Here is a 17,456-nt window from a genome sequence, read left to right on the forward strand (position 1 = left end):
AACCGGAGACAGACCCCTGCCTCTAAGTACCAGGTGGGGCAGAAAGTTTGGCTCTCTGCCAAGGACCTCCCATTAAGGGTAGAATCCTGGAAATTGGCACCCTGATTTGTTGGACCTTTCCCAATCTCCAAGATCATCAACCCTGTCGCTGTACGGCTGAGATTACCCAACTCCATGAGGATTCACCCCACGTTCCACGTTTCTCAGGTCAAGCCCTTCGTGGAGCTCCGACTTGGATCAAAGTCGGGGCTCAAAAGTTGGATCAGGTGACTACCTCTTGAAGCTCATCAACAGAATGCCAAGAGTGTGCGGAGCAGTAATCAAAGAAAAAGGTGTCTACTTTGAAGAACCTAGAATATAAGACATATTTTCAGTTGTTTCACACTTTTTTGTTCAGTATATAATTCCACATGTGTTAATTCATAGTTCTGATGCCTTCAGTGTGAAGCTACAATATTCATAGTCATGAAAATAAAGAAAACTCTTTGAATGAGAAGGTGTGTCCAAACCTTTGGTCTGTACTGTACATACATACAGGCTGTGTCTGGGCACACACCTCTTATTGACCTCAGGCTTTAAAATATGGAAATTACTGGATGGATGGACAGATGGATGGATGGATGGACAGATGGGCGGTCAGTCAGATAATGGAATAAATGGGACAGTGAGATGGATAAAAGTTGGATGGATAGACCGGTTAGTAAACAATATATTTCCGCACCATTCCAGACCTAGAAAATACTTGAAATCACTTTCCAGACTTTTCCACAGTGCATACTTGTATTAAAGCCGACAATCGGTTGTTCCTTTTAAAGTACACATTTTACTTGAAATGTTGAAATACCGTTTTTGTGCATTTAACTTATTCTGTTTAGAGAAACTGCACACGATATTACAGAATTAATTGTCTCCTCACAAGCAAACCAAAGATCAGCAGTCTCATCACATGTGATGTTTCAGTACAAATTATTAAGTCTGTAACATTTTGTCATTAGCAAATACTCCAGTGCCTTAATAAACAACATGCTATAGATCATAAGCAACTAAATTAGGCACTCTTGCATAAAATCAATTTTGTGGGGAGGGTTGGATACAAAATGCCTTTAAAGGAAAATTGATTCTTTTTTTCCCTCAAAGCGGACTTTTCCCTGGGGGCAGAGTGATGCTACAACACAATAGCAATCCAGACAGTGAGGGGGGAAACCTCTAAACTGCAGTCTCCACTGAATATTTCTTTGTGTGCTTGCAACTAAATGTTTAAGAAAATGTTTTAAATTTTGCACAAAAAGGAACAAATGTTGAAATGCTGCTTGACGAAAATACAAGAAAACTGTTATATTTTTACTTTTACTAAATGAAAAGGAATGTCGTTAATTACAAAATGTCAGTCAGTCAGTCATTTTCTACCGTTTCTTCCATAGTGGGTCACGGGGAAGCTGGTGCCCATCTCCAGCAGTCTATGGGCGGGAGGCGGGGTGCACCCTGGACAGGTCGTCAGTCCATCGCAGGGCAACACAAAAAAGTCTAACATTCAATTGAATACTTATAACCAACATTTAAAGTATAGCGCAAAAGTATTCATACCCTTTGAGCATTTGATACTTTATCACATTAAAAGCATAGGCTTACATGTATTTCAACTTTATTTAGTGACTAATTGTGAAGTGGAAGAAATATGATAAATGGTTTAATTTTTTTAAAAGATCAGAAAAGTTTCATTTGTTTTTGGACCCCTTTATTTTAAAACCCATAAATGAAATCAAGCTGAATTCAGAAATGAGCTAATTAGTAATTAGAGTTCACTTGTGTGTACTATAAAATCATTATAAATACAAGGGTTCTGCGAAGGCCTAGGGTCAAGGATAAAGCTGTACAGTTTAAAGTGGGGTTAGGCATAAAACAAAGTCCTGAGCTTTAAACATCTTGTCGAGCACTGTTCAAGCCATCATCTCAAAATGGGCATAGAACGATTCAACCTCAAAGATACCAACAAATGGCGGTCCACCTAAGCTAAAATCCTGGACGACACCATAAATCAGACAGCAGTGATGTGGCCTATGGTAACTTTGGAGAGGCTGCAGAGATTGACAGCTCAGGTAGAAGAATATGTTGACACGTAGTCATGCACTGCACAATCTGGCTTTACAGACAAAAAAAAAAAGAAAGCCATGAGACGTTCTGTTTGCGGTCTGCCACAAGCCATGTGTCTTTACAAAGTTTAACTTTTTTAAGGCACAGTATAACACTTTTAGTCTCATACTGCCCAGGAAATGGCACTACATATAAAACCTATAAACAGTTGACACATACTCCCACTGGTAAAGCCAGACTGGTATTCACGTGCCTTTGTTATTTGGGTAAGGTCAGTCCAATACGAAAAGAATAAAGAAGTCCCGTCCACCCAGAAAGGCTGTTTAAAGAGCCAGTTAGATTAGGCCAGCATGGCTTGCCCTGTCTGTAATGGAGTTTGTGCCCTAGCAGATAAAAAGGGTCAAGAGGGCCACATGAAGATCGGCAGCAAAGCAAAGTCCCAGCTTAGAGGTCTGTTGTTCATAATAGAATGAAAAGGGCATGATCGGGATCATCACTCTGAGAGCCATTTAGTGTGCTGCTTGAGTGATAAGAGAATAAAACAAGAACAGCACCTTGCGTGATGTGCCAAATGACGGGCTAAAAAAAAAAACAACAGCTCTTCCAAGAATACATTAAAGGCAAACAAATCTGCCTTTGTCAGCAGCGCAGCTGCTTCTCCCTCTGACAAACAAAAAACTCTGGCTTAAGATTAAACCCTCTCTCACACAGTGATGCAAAAACAAAAAAGATGCAATTAATTTTATTTTAAACAAAGAGCTTTGGTGAGAGAGGAATACATCTTTCATAAAATGATAATGAGGTCTGACATGCACACAGCGGCACCACAGATGATGAATATCAAACAGCTACTTAATTTTTGAGAAGCAGTGATCTGATTGGCACACATCCAGTCAGGATATTTAGTACTGAAATAGAACAGCTCAGGTTAAGAGGTCACCTATCTTGTACAAATGAATGAAGGAGGTGAGATTTATTACTTTGACCAACCCTCCAATATTCGTAATCAGTAACATTTTAAGAAATTGGCACAGCTCTTTGTTTGGTCCCAGCAAGTTTTGCTGTTCACGTTGGATCCAAACATATGAATGTTTTAGGGGAGCAAGTAGCCACTCGAAGCAATTTCCAATGTGGCCAATTTTCAGTGCATAACTTCCACTATGCAAAAGGCATTAAAGGTATTTAATTCTCCCCTCACACCACATCAAAATCGTGATTACATAAAAATTTTCAGAATATGGCTGGTCTTTGAAGGATTTGAACAGGTGTTTTACGATGAATGAAGAACACCGTGAGCTCCCTGTTAGCAGCATTTTAGGGTTCAGAGTGGGGAAGCCTGGTAGCAGTATCTCATCCATGAAAAAAGCCCATTAAAATCAACAATGTTTGCTCTGCAATGTGAGCAGGCTATAAGGAACCTAGTTGGGGATAAACATAACTCCAAATTGTGCATATAGGCTTGTTACGTTTAAAGAGAAGTGGATAAACTGGCTTGCAGACAATAACTTAATGCCAAACAACTACAACATCTGACATATTCATCTTTCTTGGGTATAGAAGAGGAGGATCAATTCTGAATGTCCCTTAAAGCCCACCCATGCAAAAGATGCTCGTATCTAAGTTAAAACCAGACAGAGTTAAAAATATTCGCTAAAATAACTACAACCCAGAGGTATAAATAAGTGAAACAAGGAAGACATACAAACAGCTAAAGATGAGAAGAAGTGATTGTCAATACAAATACTCACACGTAGAAAAGATGGGAACCCCGTTCCGTAGTAGCCAACAGCAAAGTAGTCCGGTTTGGGCCGGATGACCTTAACTATGTTCTCATAGAACTGGGCCTGCTTCCGCTGTTGGGAGGTTTAACAAAATAAAATACTTTATTTTTATTGGTTAGTTATTATAAGTTTATACAAACAGATGTGTGGTTAAAGCAATTCCAGAGAGCAACTTTATATCTTTTATTATGATACTGCTTTTCTATGGCCTAAGAATAAATATGCGTGAACATGGGATGCGACAACTTGCTTATTTTTCTTTCTATAAAAGACCCACTGCAAAATCTGCAGCCCTGTTATCCTTTGGTGCTTTAACCTACATGTCAGCCAGCCATGAATTACTCCTTCTTCCTGCCAGTCTTCCCAGGTACAGAGGCAGTAGATCTCCGCCCATACTAATTGCTTTAATATCCCTCATAAAAAAGCCTTTATAAATGTCCTGCAGGGCTTGTACTTGTGAGCTTCTTTCAATCTGTCTATTAGTGCGGTGGAGGAGTGGCAGTGTACAAAGCAGAAATGCCGTTAAGCAACATAATAATCCTACTTACCAAGGATGCACTAAGCTGCTCAAAGTCAAACATTTCATTCTCATACTGTTCAGCCAGTTCTTTGCTCAGTATGATCGCCTCCTCCCACATCTAGAAAGAACACAGTCAAAAAATTAATTAATTTTAAAGAATAAAGCAAGGATAGAGTACGAACCTCCTGCCTGCTGAATACCTCAAATTCGCTGCTAGCCACATGCAGGTCACACGCTTATCAGGATAAAATACTTCAGTTTTTGGTCAGAAAGAAGAACTTAGATGCCAACTTCTAATTGCTTTGTGCATGAGACTTATCTACTGTGCTAGAGAGGTGTTGTGGGTACAGTTCAGTCAGAAGTGGAATGACCGTTCAACATAGACACTTCAATTAAAAGCAAGATTTGGGCACTAGTTTTAATTTGTAGCGGGTCTTCTCTAATGCACACAGGTTCAAAATTAGAATTACAGGCTCAAATGCATAGGTCCACTCATATTTGGATAAATGTCCCTTAGAGATTTGCACATTCACCACATGCTTTTGTATGTGCAGAATTGGAAGAGTTCATTTAAACTGGTTGTTTTCTGGCAGACAGGATTTTAGCCCAGTTCACATATTTTCAACAGGGTTGAGGTCAGGGCGGGAGGCCTAATGTAAGCCTACTTTATTATTTTCAGGACCAGAATTGATATGTTTATTGTCCTATCCGAACATCCAGTTTTCCACGTTTCAACCACTTGACTTAAACTGGCACTCTCAAATGAAAGGTAATTGGTTAAAATTAGAAATGTACCGACAAGGGCTGTAAAGGTACACGTATTTGTACCGAAATAAATACACGTGTACAGAATAAATACAGTGTTGTTTATTATCTGAACACATGATCAATGTTTAGGTCCAAAACAAAGTAAGCAACGCAACATTTGTTTTTTAAAAATGGCACCCAAACAAAACAGAGGACTCCCAGCTATCACTCAACTGTTATTTGGGAACATCAAGCTTTCTCATGTAGTTACAGTGGAGTAAGTATAGAAGAGTATAAGAAAGTATAAGTAAGTATAAGCGGTATAGAAGATGAATGAATGAATGAATGAATGAAGTGTATCAAAATCGTACTGAAACGTGACTTTTGTGTACTATTATACCCTTAGTATTTCCAGTTTTATCTTATCTTTGACCTGCTGATACCAAATTCAGCGGACAAGAATTTCTCTTTGAGAACTTTAATATAAGTAGATATAAAAACAGCATTAAAAACCTACTTTTTTAGCCTTCCTGCCGTGAGCTGTATTTACTTAATCATATTAGGAGATGTCCAGCTGCTGTGTGAGAGCAGTCACTGTTTAACAAGGATTTACTATTATTTTAAAATAAAGAACAAAACATTACAGGGTTGATCATTTAAACTGTCTTTACAACATTATATTAGCGACTAGTATGGTCTGTGTAGCTTATATTGAGAAAATAGTTGTCTCCGTGTGTATTCCTTAAAGAATATAGATCCTTACCTTAACTTTGCAAAAGGGTGCCAATTAAAAACCTCATACAGTCAATAGTCCTCTCATTGGTGTGTTTCCAAATTTTATTCAAGTGGCTGCTCACTGACTAAAGAGTTACAGTTGGAGTAAAAACTGAGAAGAATCCTAATTCTGACATTACATGCAAAGCCTTAGGACCTCATTGCCAAGAAGATCTGTTTACATCTCCTCTCTCCTCAGATCCATCTTAGATTTAGCTTATAGGGTAGAAAAAAAACACGTTTTTCTGCAAAACGGGACATTTTCCAACTCTCAAGTGCCACCGCTGGCATTCAAGCACAGCCCTGATGTGGTATTAAGGTAAAAGACAAAAAAGGACACAGAGCGAGGAGTGAGAGACAGGCTTTTAGAAAAGGTTATATCATAAAAAGGACAAAAAAGTAACAGTTGTCTGATATGCTCTTTCATCCATCCAAAATAAAGAGAATACTGTCAATCCAGGCTCCACAGAAACAATGCCTTAGTTTCTCTGGAGCCTCTTACCTTGCCCTTATCGAAGTAATTAATAATCTCCTGGTAGAGCTGGTCCTTAAGCTGTCCTTGAGTTGTGGCCTGGTAACCTTCCCTCTGGGTCAGGTGGGCTGCACAGGGCTCGTCTGACCACTACAGAAAACAAATGAGCACCGGGGTCAATGCTGTGCAAAACAATGCGGGGTAAAAGTCAAACAGGTGACAAAAAAATCAATCACTGGCTTATAGCCAATGCAAATGAGAGATATTGATGCGTAATTCCCCTGAACACAGTCCTGCACAGAACAAAACGCATAGTTAAGACGTGGGCAGAGATGCATGGGTCGATTTTATTGAACAGTTCAGTAGGAGAATCGGTGCAATATGTTCCTGCAGCTTTTATGTTAAAGTTTAATTTGCTAAATCAGCTCATATGTTTTGGCTTTTTCCCTTTTTTGCACTAAAATCAAAGAAAGAAATGTTGGTTTGTTTCATTAGTACACATTAAATGTTCTACTTTTCTTAAAATGCTTAATGAAGTCAAATGAGGATCAATTATACCAAAGTTGATATCTTCTGGCCGATAATGTCTTTTATCTGTTTTTGCAAATAGTGTTTTAATACTTGGCAGAAGAATTTAGAGAAGAAAGACAAAAAGCATTACTTCGACTTGTTTAGTCATAAACAACATATACAACTGAGTCATGGAGCTATTGAATCTTCAACAGGGCAGGGTTTGATGCTGTAGAAAGTCACAAAGAGATAACACTAGGATAATCATGTCTATGTGCTTGTTTTTTAAAGCAGCATAAAGAATAGTGTGATTTCTGACAGACTGAAGCTGCTTAACACTGTAAAGACATTTACAATCCTATATTTGTGTCAGGATGGGTTTATCACCCACCAGTTTAGGCAGGAATTTGTTCTGAGAAGAATATAAAGAGTATGATGACCACATTTAAGGAGCAAGGAGGAAAAATCTGCCTCTGCATGCTGTTGCTATGGTATAGAAAGAGGAACGCTCGGGTGCAGCCTATTGATTTCCTCACAGCTTGACTGCAGCCTTTATATTGTAAAAAGGACCTTCACATTTCTGCAATAATGACAACTGACCCTGGATCGACAAACCTGAAAAGCTGAGATGTTTTTGGCAATACAGCAAAGTGCTAACAATTTATCAGAACAGTCATGTAGTGGCTCAAGGATCAATTTTACTAAAAAAAGAGGGTGCATGCAATGTTTTCACTTCTTTATGTTATTTTTAAATGTATATGATTTAAATATAAACTCATATCCAATTTGACATTTTATCCATTTTTGTCTTACTTATAGTGTCTTAAAAATATGTAGACCTGTTAAAACATTTTCCAATTTTGTCAAATTCCAACCAAAAACCTCAATGTATTTTATTGGGAAGGTAGGGTGTAAAAAAAGACCCCCCCACAGACGGATGCTGTCACAGCAATGTTGTCACAGTTGGAATGTTGTAATTAAGGTTACAAGGTTAATTCTGGTCTCATTTGAAAACATCACCTTATCCGACATGTTTTTTTTTTGTGTTCCCTGTGCATGTGGAAAACTTCTTATAGGATTTCTCATTGCTTCCTTTTGGTATTGGTTTTCTTCCTTCTTTTTCAATAATATCCAAATTTGGGTGGAGTGTAAGACTAACAGCTGTCCTGTTGACAGATTCTCACAGCTAAGCTGTGGATCTCTGCAACTACCCCAGAGTTTCCACAAGCCTCTTGGCTGCTTTCTAAGTCCAGCCTACGTCCATGAGTTGTTTTTTTTTGTAATTTGGTGACTCCTGAGGTCAATTGGTTTCATCGTATTTTATTTAGGGGTATTAGGGTATATCTGGGCTGGGGACAATTTGAAAATAATTATTTGCTAAAATAAAAAAAGGATTATTTTCCTTCCACTCTACAGCTACTTGTGTTTGTCTATCACCCAAAAACCCAATAAAATACATTGAACATGTACTGTATGTGTAGCATTCCAAAACATTTTTAAAACTAAAAAAAAATATCCAGGCACATGTTTAACTTTCCAAACACAGCAGTAAAAATGCCTTTCCTGCCATAATCAAGAAGACACAGGTGCTAAAAGAATTGCAAAATTCAAAGTAATAAAATCAACTCCCAGGAGTGCAACAGTGATGAAAATGTGATTCAGTGACAACCTGCTCCCCTCTGACTGACCCTCTACAAAGGCCCAAGCAGCAGGATAGTTATACAAATTCAGATGAGAAGTCAGATACAATATTGGATAAAAGGAGCACCTCCTAAACTTACTCTGTAAGTTTGTTCAAACGAAACCAATTTGAACTTGAAAAATAAAAGTTTGTTCAAAAGAAAAAAAATGTTAATCTGAAAAATAAAAGTTTATTTAAAAGAAAAACATTTGAACCTGAAAAATTATTTTGAACCTCTCCCCAAAAATGTGAAAACTGGAAAAAAAATTTTGCAACTGAAAACAAAAACTGCTGTGAAACTGGAAAAAACAAGTTCAAAACTACTTTTCAGATTCAAGGTTTTTAGTGGAACTTGCAGATTTTTTTTTGGCTTCAAACTTTTGGGCCTGTTTTGGCGTGGGGGGCGGGGCCTCAGATCACTGGGTGCAGAATCATGACTGACAGCTCAACACAGCGGCTGAACAACATATTCACAGCTGTTGCATTCAGGGACCGTGGGAACTGGAAATATCTGTAATGCATCATCGATATTCTATATATATATATGTGATTGGTTTTGAAAGATAACATGCTTCACCGATAGAAGCAGCTTACGTGAATACACGACGCACAGCATTTTAAGTTCGTGTTAGAGATTTCCCATGCTCACAACATAAAGCAAACGAATCGCTAAGCGGTGGTATGAAACCAGATGCCAAACGAGCCGGTATTTTCCGAATACCCTTGCATAATTAAGCCTGGGTTTTTTTTCTGATCTCCGCTCTTCATTGTCAGCTCAGCTGGCCGCCCTGCAGCGCATGTTCATGTGTTACAGATCAGCTGTTCGCCAGCGCGCAGCAGAGCTGAACTGCCTGACTGGAGCAGAGGAGAGTTTTGTCCGAGCTACCGCACCCTGTTGGCGGTCAGACCTCTCGGAGTTTCTCCGATCCTTGGTCCCCAGAAGCAATCAGACTCTATCTAACACTGACTCTTAAAGGAACGACTCTCAAACAGTTTCTAACTTTCAGCTCCTTTAATCTAAATTAGGCAGAGGAATGATTACAGAGATCAGCACCGAGGCTCCCGTCTCAGACCGTCGCAGTTTGTAAAAGAATGAGGAAGAGTCCCGATAGAAGGTCACGTGTAGTTTTATATCTGGCACTCCGATGCAATGGATGTGCTCTCCCTCAGTGATTATCAGTAGACTGTGTCACCATTGTGGTGTCTGTCTGGTAGGTTGTGTAGTAGCGGGTGTCCATACTTAATCTAAGTGTGCTGCATTCTAATCAAACCAGTTACAGCCTGCTCCACCATCAAACCCAGTGCCCCAGCCACAGGTCATTCATGACAAACCTTGGGCCATTTATCTTTGTAATGTGTGTCGATGAGCATTCTTTTCTTACAAAAAGGAAACATTAGAATTTATGCTTTATATCATTATGGTGTAAGTGGGAAAAACAGCTATGAGTCATATAAATAAAGGTTATCCTTAATAGGTTGATATGGCATAGTTTAGGGCACAATGGTCCAGCAAAATATCAGCGCCCCAGAAACTGTTGCCTCTTCCGTACTTGATGTTGCGCCCGCCCTGTGATTCAGCTCATGGGCCGGTGGTTCACGGGCCGAAGTGAACCACCGGCCCATTAAAAACTAACCCTTGTTCCTACACAAACATGCGCACACACACACACATACATATATATATATATATATATATATATATATATACACACACATATATACATATATAAATATAGCAGAGAGATGCACTGCGGACCTCTCCGCTGGATGCCAGACACAAACGGAGATTTATATATATATATAAAATGGTGGTGAAGTGAACCACCATCCCACTAAGCCAGCGGTCCACCGGAGATTTCCCCGGTTGACCCGTATTCCAGTTTGCCCCTGGCTGTGAAAATACCGACTCGTTTTGCATCTGGTTTCATACCGCCGCTTAGTCTGATGGTTCGTTTGCTTGATGTTGAGCGCATGGGAAATCTCCAACACGAACTTAAAATGCTGTGCAAATCTGTCAAGATCATATTTTCTCCTCTGAGATGCGCGTCGTGTATTCACGTAAGCTGCTTCTATCGGTGAAGCATGTTATCTTTCAAAACCAATCACATATATATAAAATATCGATGATGGATTACAGATAATCCCAGTTCCCACAGTCCCTGAATGCAACATCTGGGAATATGTTGTTCAGCCGCTGTGTTGAGCTGTCAGTCATGATTCTCCACCCCGTGATCTGAGGCCCCGCCCCCCACGCCAAAACAGGGCCAAAAGTTTGAAGCCGAAAAAAAGAATTTGCAAGTTCAAAAAAAAAAACTTGAATCTGAAAAGTAGTTTTGAACTTTTTTTTTTCCAGTTTCACAGCAGTTTTTTTTTTCAGTTGCAAAACTTTTTTTCCAGTTTTCACATTTTTTGGGGGGAGGTTCAGAATAATTTTTCAGGTTCAAATTTTTTTTGTTTGAACAAACTTTATGGCCCCAATTTAGCTCCATACATAACACATAAATATTCACTTGTATAAATTTTTGTTATAATTCAACACCTCCATGAAGAAAATATAGACAATACCCACATGTTCTGTGGGTTTCTAGTGTTAGATTATTAATTTATGCATATGTCTTTAACCTTTACTTGATTTTTAATAAACATGCTGTTTGTTGATGTGTGTACAGGCTGAAAAAATTTTTGTTTTTCATAATGATGCATTCGGGAAACAGAAACAAAACCTGATTTCTCAGTTTTTTTTCTGCAGATCAAGAAAGAGTGAGCCGATTTCAATCAAAAGTCGATTAACTGGTGCATCTGTAATCACCATCTTGGACTGAAGCTAGAGATTTACAGCAGAGTAGTTTGTTCTTCATCAGACCAGATTTCAGCCATGACCTAAATTGTCCAGTGAGAAAGCTTTGACTGTGCAACCTCAGCAGCCATCTCACCCCATGGTGCAATTAAAGCGACATGGACCGTTATAAATCTGTGCATAATCTGATTTAGACAATTATATTAGTATAATGCCTGAGGTTAAAAGCAAATAGCTTGGCAACAGCTGAGCAGTGTAAATATTTTGCCTCCATGTTGCTGTTGTTTGTGTACCTTGAGCAGTTTTGCATGTAGCAGCAGGGTGTAGGCAGCCTCTGTGTAGTTGTCGCACTCTCTGTGGAGGTCGCACAGCTTATACAGGTACCTGAAAAGATATGGTAATGATTTATTGGTTGTATCCCAGCGAAGGCAAAAGACTGAATTATGACACTTATAAGATCTGACAGTTTCTCCTTCCTGAAGTACTCTCAACAAGCTTAATGAAAACTCATAATAGGAGTCAAGCTTTTTTTCAATTCTGAATTGAAACAGGTACTATGAAACACAACACTCTAATGACTCTTACCTGATGTACATCTCCTCTCTGTCTATCTCCTTGTAAAAGTTCTACAAAATAAACAGATACAGAAATTAGATCAGTTTTTAAAGGAGTTAAATGTTAAAATGTGTGCGCTATAACTTAAATTTTTTAAATATATGTTATGTTTTAACACAGAGGGAGAATCTTTTGGAAAAAAACACTAAAACCAAACATCTAAATTGGCTTGCTAAAGTATTCACATTTCATTGAACTTTTCCACATTTTGTCACATTATCAGCAAATGACTCAATGTATTTTATTAGAATTTTCTGTCACAGATCAACACTAAGTTTGTGCCTAGGAAGTTAATTCAGATGGCGAATTACCTCCACTGGATGCAGTCAAGTTCTACAGAGTGCGGAGGAGTGTATTTTGGACAACCCTGATCTGAAAACTTCTATGCGCCTTTTAAGTGCATGTTTAGGGTCATTGTACTTCTGTCTGCACCAGTCTCACTTTTTGCAGCCGTTAATAGGTTTTCCTCCAGGACTGCCCGGTATTAAGCATCATCCATCTTCCTTTCAACTCTGACTAGCTTCACTGTCCCTGCTAAAAAAAACCTCATCACCATAGTATGCTGGTGCCACCACCATGTGTCACATTGGAGATGGTGTGTTCAGGGTGATGTGTAGTTGTTCTGTTCTACATACTGTTTTGCATGTAGGCCAAAAAGTTCAGTTATGGTCTTAGCTGACCAGAGCAACCTTCTTCTGCATGTTTGCTTTGTCCCTTATGTGGCTGTGGGTAACTTTATACAAGACTTCTCGTGTCATTCTTTTAACAATTGTCTTCTTCTAACCGTTCCTCCATAATGGACAGATATATGGAGTGTATTACCAATTGCCCTGTCGACCTATTCTCTAATGTGAGCTTTGAATACATGCAGGTCCACCAGAGTAACCATTGGCTGCTTTTCTGGTTAATGCTCTTTCTGGCCAGCCTGTCAGGACAGCCCTGCGTTGGTAGGTTTGGTGGACAATGTTTCCTAAATTAGTTGCCTTCCGAAGGCAATTGGTTGCACTGGTTTTATTTTGGGACATCAGAGTGCATAGGGCTAAACAGAAATGCACATCGCACTTTCAGATTTTTATCTGTAAATACTTTTAAAAATGATATATTCTGCCTTTGTGCTCTTCTATCACATGCAATCCCAAATAACATGGATTTAAGTTTGTTATTGTAATGTGGCAAAACATTAAAAACGTCAGAGGATATTAACATTTCCGCATTTCCGGTTCTGTATTTTTATTAATGCAAAGCATTGATTTTTGCACATTACTTTTTAAAAGGCAACTATTGCTAACAGTGAATTTTATCACATCTTCTCCTCTTTTACAGCAATCAGTCTGAAGGCAGGATGATGGTGTGATTTCAGATGGATTCTTTCAGAAAATGTTGATAGTATGAGTACATGGAAATGAAGTCAGTTATACTTTTGCAGAGCAAAAATCCTGGGAAACAAGGTTTTTGTTATGAAGTAAACTTTTTCAGCAAATAATCTGTGCATGGGACTGCACTGTGGCGCAATTGGTAGCACTGTTGCCTTGCAGCAAGAAGGTCCCGGGTTTGACTCCTGGCCGTGGGTCTTTCTGCATGGAGTTTGCATGTTCTCCCCATGCATGTGTGGGTTCTCACCAGGTACTCCGGCTTCCTCCCACAGTCCAAAGACGTGCCTGTTAGGTTAACTGGTCTCTCTAAACTTAGGTGTGTGCATGGTTGTTTGTCCAATATGTCTCTGTGTTGCCCTGTGATGGACTGGCAACCTGGCCAGGGTGTACCCCGGCTACCACCCATAGTCTGCTGTACCAGCTTCCCCACGACCCACTATGTAAGAAGCGGTATAGAAAATGTCTGACTCAATCTCTGTGCAGTGATTAGTATACATCTAATCAGTGTGCACAATATTTCAAAAATAATGAGCCAAAAATAAATAAATAAATAAAACTGGCCCCAGGATTGATCCCTGAGGAACCCCACAGGTAATGCTACTATTCTACATAGGGCCACGAATAACACAAATTGTCACAAATTACCACAAATTGCTAAATCTTGGAGTCTTAGTTGAATCTCAATAAGTTCCTGAAATCTCAATTGATTCTCATTTTTCATTCTTAATCAGTTCTTGCAATTCTTGAGCCATCTGGAATTTGTGGCAAAGGTTTAGAGCTGTTCAAAATATTGGTGCCGAACTCCCGAACCCAAAGTATCTCAGTTAATTCTTAACAAATTCATAGTTCATTCTTCAGTAACGTAACCGATTCCTAATTGATTCATCGTTCCCCCTAAAACTGCCCTGCTTCTGCCTTTGGACAAATTTGAAAAATAACAAGTAATGAAAAATAATAATACTAAAAAAAGTTAAAAAAAGAAAAAAGAAATAAATAGGAACTATAAAACAAATTTTCATTTTTTTATTTTTACCTACCACATTTTATTTCCAAAAACAAGCAGCGTTACACAGCATTATGTAATACATAATGCAACCACCGCTACTACAAAGTGCGGCAGTTACTCTTTTCAAAAATGATACTGTAATAACGTGGCGCATCCTGCAATAAACGAATAGCTTTGTTTGGTCAAATTCTTAATGACAAATTACGCTACAAGCGATCACATTTTCAGCATCATGGAGAGCATAACCTTTAAGTGACTCACCAGGAACTTAGATAATAAATGTAGAACATTTTGGTTTAACATGTTTAAAAAAAAAAAAAGATTTAGATGTCCCTCTCCATTTTTTTATTATATCTTGATGGAACATCTCACAAATAGTCGAGAATCGTAATGAATTAAAATTTAATCGTATCTGATTCTTAGACGCATTCAGCATATTCTCAACAGATTCCTAAATGTTTCCTAACATTTGTGCAGTATTCCTAATAGATTCTTGTAAATCGTGCTGAATGCTTGACAATATTCAGGCGAATAAAGCCGAATCTGGTGATTTATTTATATATCGTGCCTGTGTCACAACTGAATGTTAGAGCGTCACAAATTGAACCAGAATATACTTAAATTTAGCTATTCTTGCCGATTCAGATTATTTGTGGCCTTTGTGGATTTTAGCAAAAGGTTTGGATTCTCCAAGGTTCACTGTGAAATTCCTGTCAGAGAACTAAGACCGGAACCACTCAAGTACAGTGCCTTGATGCCACAATACAGAGATATTCGAATGCTGTGGTCAACAGTGTCCAAAGGCAGCAATCAGATTTAGAAGAAGAACAGCGGAGTCTCCTGAATCAGTAGTTGATTAAAGAGCAGTAAAAACTTTTAAAAGTGCAGTGTAAGTGCTATAGAGAGCTTTAAAACCCCTAAAAGGGTCTGCAGCTGTATGACTACTAACATCTTTGGAAGTTTTGATGGAAACAGAAGTTTTGAAAGAACTGATGAGTCAAGGTTTTTTTTTTTTTTTTTTTTTAGGTATAGCCTGCACAACTGCATGTTTAAAACAGGCTGATACAACACCTGAACTGAGACAGCTGTTAAAAATTGTTAATATGTCAGACCTTTTAACATTTTTTAACAAATGTGTTGGAGCAACATCGTTTGGCCAAGATGATGTCTTCATGCTGTTTACTTTAATGGAGGGACACCCACGTGTATTGCGTGACTGAGCGTTTGTGAATCTTACTAGCACGTTGACAGTGCAGCTCATGCGGTTTTCCTTATTCTCGTCATGCATGATGGTCCTGTAGTCCAGAAGCCTTTCCAGGAGCCGCACCACCAGAGTGACAAAGTTTTCCCCTGTCCTGGCCAAGTATTTGTGCTTCCTGCAGTGCTCCAACAAACTGGTGTTTAGGTTTTGTTGGTTGTGGACAAGCGAGAAGAAAAAGAGAAAAAAAAACAATGAAGTAGGAAGCTTCTTCAACAGTTAACATTCATTTCTTTTAGCCCTAATTATTCAAGTAGCATAATTTTTGCCCAACCAGGCATATTTCTGCGCTGAAATCAGGAGTCAAAAGAGAATATCTGAGCTGAGATGTCATGTGATTATCAGCAAACTTTGGCTATTTTGAGGAGTGTGACATTGCAATTAAGAGTGATGCAGAGTGTAATGCTGCCCAATAATCAGCACTTACATCTTCTGAAAGAGAACTTTGTACTGCTCATCACCTCGGCCCCCTTCCACCTCGTGATCCAGCTTGGTGATGATCTCGTTCTCAAACTGCAATTAGACAGAGCAGGCATAAATAATCATGGCGGTTAATTTTTCCAATTCATTAACGCCACCCCCCAGCACCCTACACCTCACTTCGTCTTAGCTGAAGAAGGTTACTGCTTCCATGTCAACGGTGCCTTTCATCGCTGCAGCAGACTGTGAGCTGTTCATTATTAAAGCTTTTCTTTATCAGCTAACATTACACTAGAGGACAGAACAAGGCTGTATGATGAGGCACATCATACCCTTTTCCTTCTGCTTTGTTGTTGCTGGAGCTCCTAAAAGTGATGCATCAACTCCACCTCTAGTATTTGTATCAAAACAGATTTTATTGCACTAAAATAAACCATTTTTACTGACTTCTTGATGTACTCGCATCTCGGACAGGTACAAAAACAGAGCAGGAGAGCGCAGCCGAGCAAGGCCTGACATAAACACTGCTGTCTGTTTTAGTTGACAATTTACAGCAGAGGAAAAAACCACAGAAAGTCAGTATAAGAGAAATGACACTGGCTCTGAGCCTAAAGGAGGCCAAGCTGTAGAAGGAAAGAATGAGAAACTATGGTTCAAGTCCAATGATGTCCAACGCCTTGGTCCAACCTCAGGAACACAAGGAAATGGATAGTATCAGTTAGATCCAGATGTTAATGTGAAGTTAAGAGGTTTATATTATATTATGATTGTGCTTTTAAAGTCACATTTGAACCATTCATTTCAAACTCAGCTTGCAGCTTTAAAGTTCTTTAAAAACAAGATTTGGAAGCAAAATTTTGAATTTATTGTGACTTTTCTTTCATCTACAAAGGTTTAAAGATATACATACAGGCTCAACTATACATACAAACACCCACAGTAATATTTGGACAAATTTCCTCTAGAAAGTAGCAGTGAAATGACACTTTTTGTACCTTTAAACAAGGCTGTGTTCCTGTGATTTCAGCAGCTTTGTGCTGGCCAGCTAAACAATTCACTGTGCTTTCAGAACACCTTATTACGCCCAAGTTAAAAAACAGCTGCTGGTTTGAGGTGAGGTAGAAGAATTTGGAGAAGGTTCTCCTACATTATGTTATCCACCTTGTGCAATGCACCATTAACTCTGGCAGTAAAGACATTCCTATACATGACACTGCCTCTTCCATGTTTGACAATTGCTACAGCCTCAACTTGTCTCTTCCAAATATTCTTCTTGTCATAGTGGCAAAAAACTTTTCTCCAGAGGTTATTTGGCAATTTGGACATCAGTCCATGTGGGCAGCTGCAAGTTTTGGTCAAGCTTGAAGGTACTGATTTTGCAGCAGAGGCTTCTTTTCTTGATAGGTGATTG

At 38.9% G+C, this 17,456-nt stretch overlaps 1 protein-coding gene across 5 annotated transcripts in view; it reads right to left on the reverse strand.

The window, feature by feature from the left end:
* Positions 1 to 17,456, reverse strand: part of dock1 (dedicator of cytokinesis 1) — a 308,112-nt gene that overhangs the window by 50,261 nt on the left and 240,395 nt on the right. For all 5 annotated transcript variants that reach the window (XM_047376374.1, XM_047376376.1, XM_047376375.1 and 2 more), the window contains 7 exons: positions 16,053 to 16,138; positions 15,605 to 15,761; positions 11,959 to 11,999; positions 11,667 to 11,757; positions 6,416 to 6,535; positions 4,421 to 4,510; positions 3,840 to 3,944 (listed from right to left, as the gene is read on the reverse strand). In XM_047376374.1, the coding sequence (XP_047232330.1) occupies positions 3,840 to 3,944; positions 4,421 to 4,510; positions 6,416 to 6,535; positions 11,667 to 11,757; positions 11,959 to 11,999; positions 15,605 to 15,761; positions 16,053 to 16,138 (690 nt within the window). The remainder of the gene's footprint in view (positions 1 to 3,839; positions 3,945 to 4,420; positions 4,511 to 6,415; positions 6,536 to 11,666; positions 11,758 to 11,958; positions 12,000 to 15,604; positions 15,762 to 16,052; positions 16,139 to 17,456) is intronic.

The sequence above is a fragment of the Girardinichthys multiradiatus genome, chromosome 10, assembly GCF_021462225.1.
Source record: "Girardinichthys multiradiatus isolate DD_20200921_A chromosome 10, DD_fGirMul_XY1, whole genome shotgun sequence".
NCBI classification, from domain to species: Eukaryota; Metazoa; Chordata; class Actinopteri; order Cyprinodontiformes; family Goodeidae; genus Girardinichthys; species Girardinichthys multiradiatus.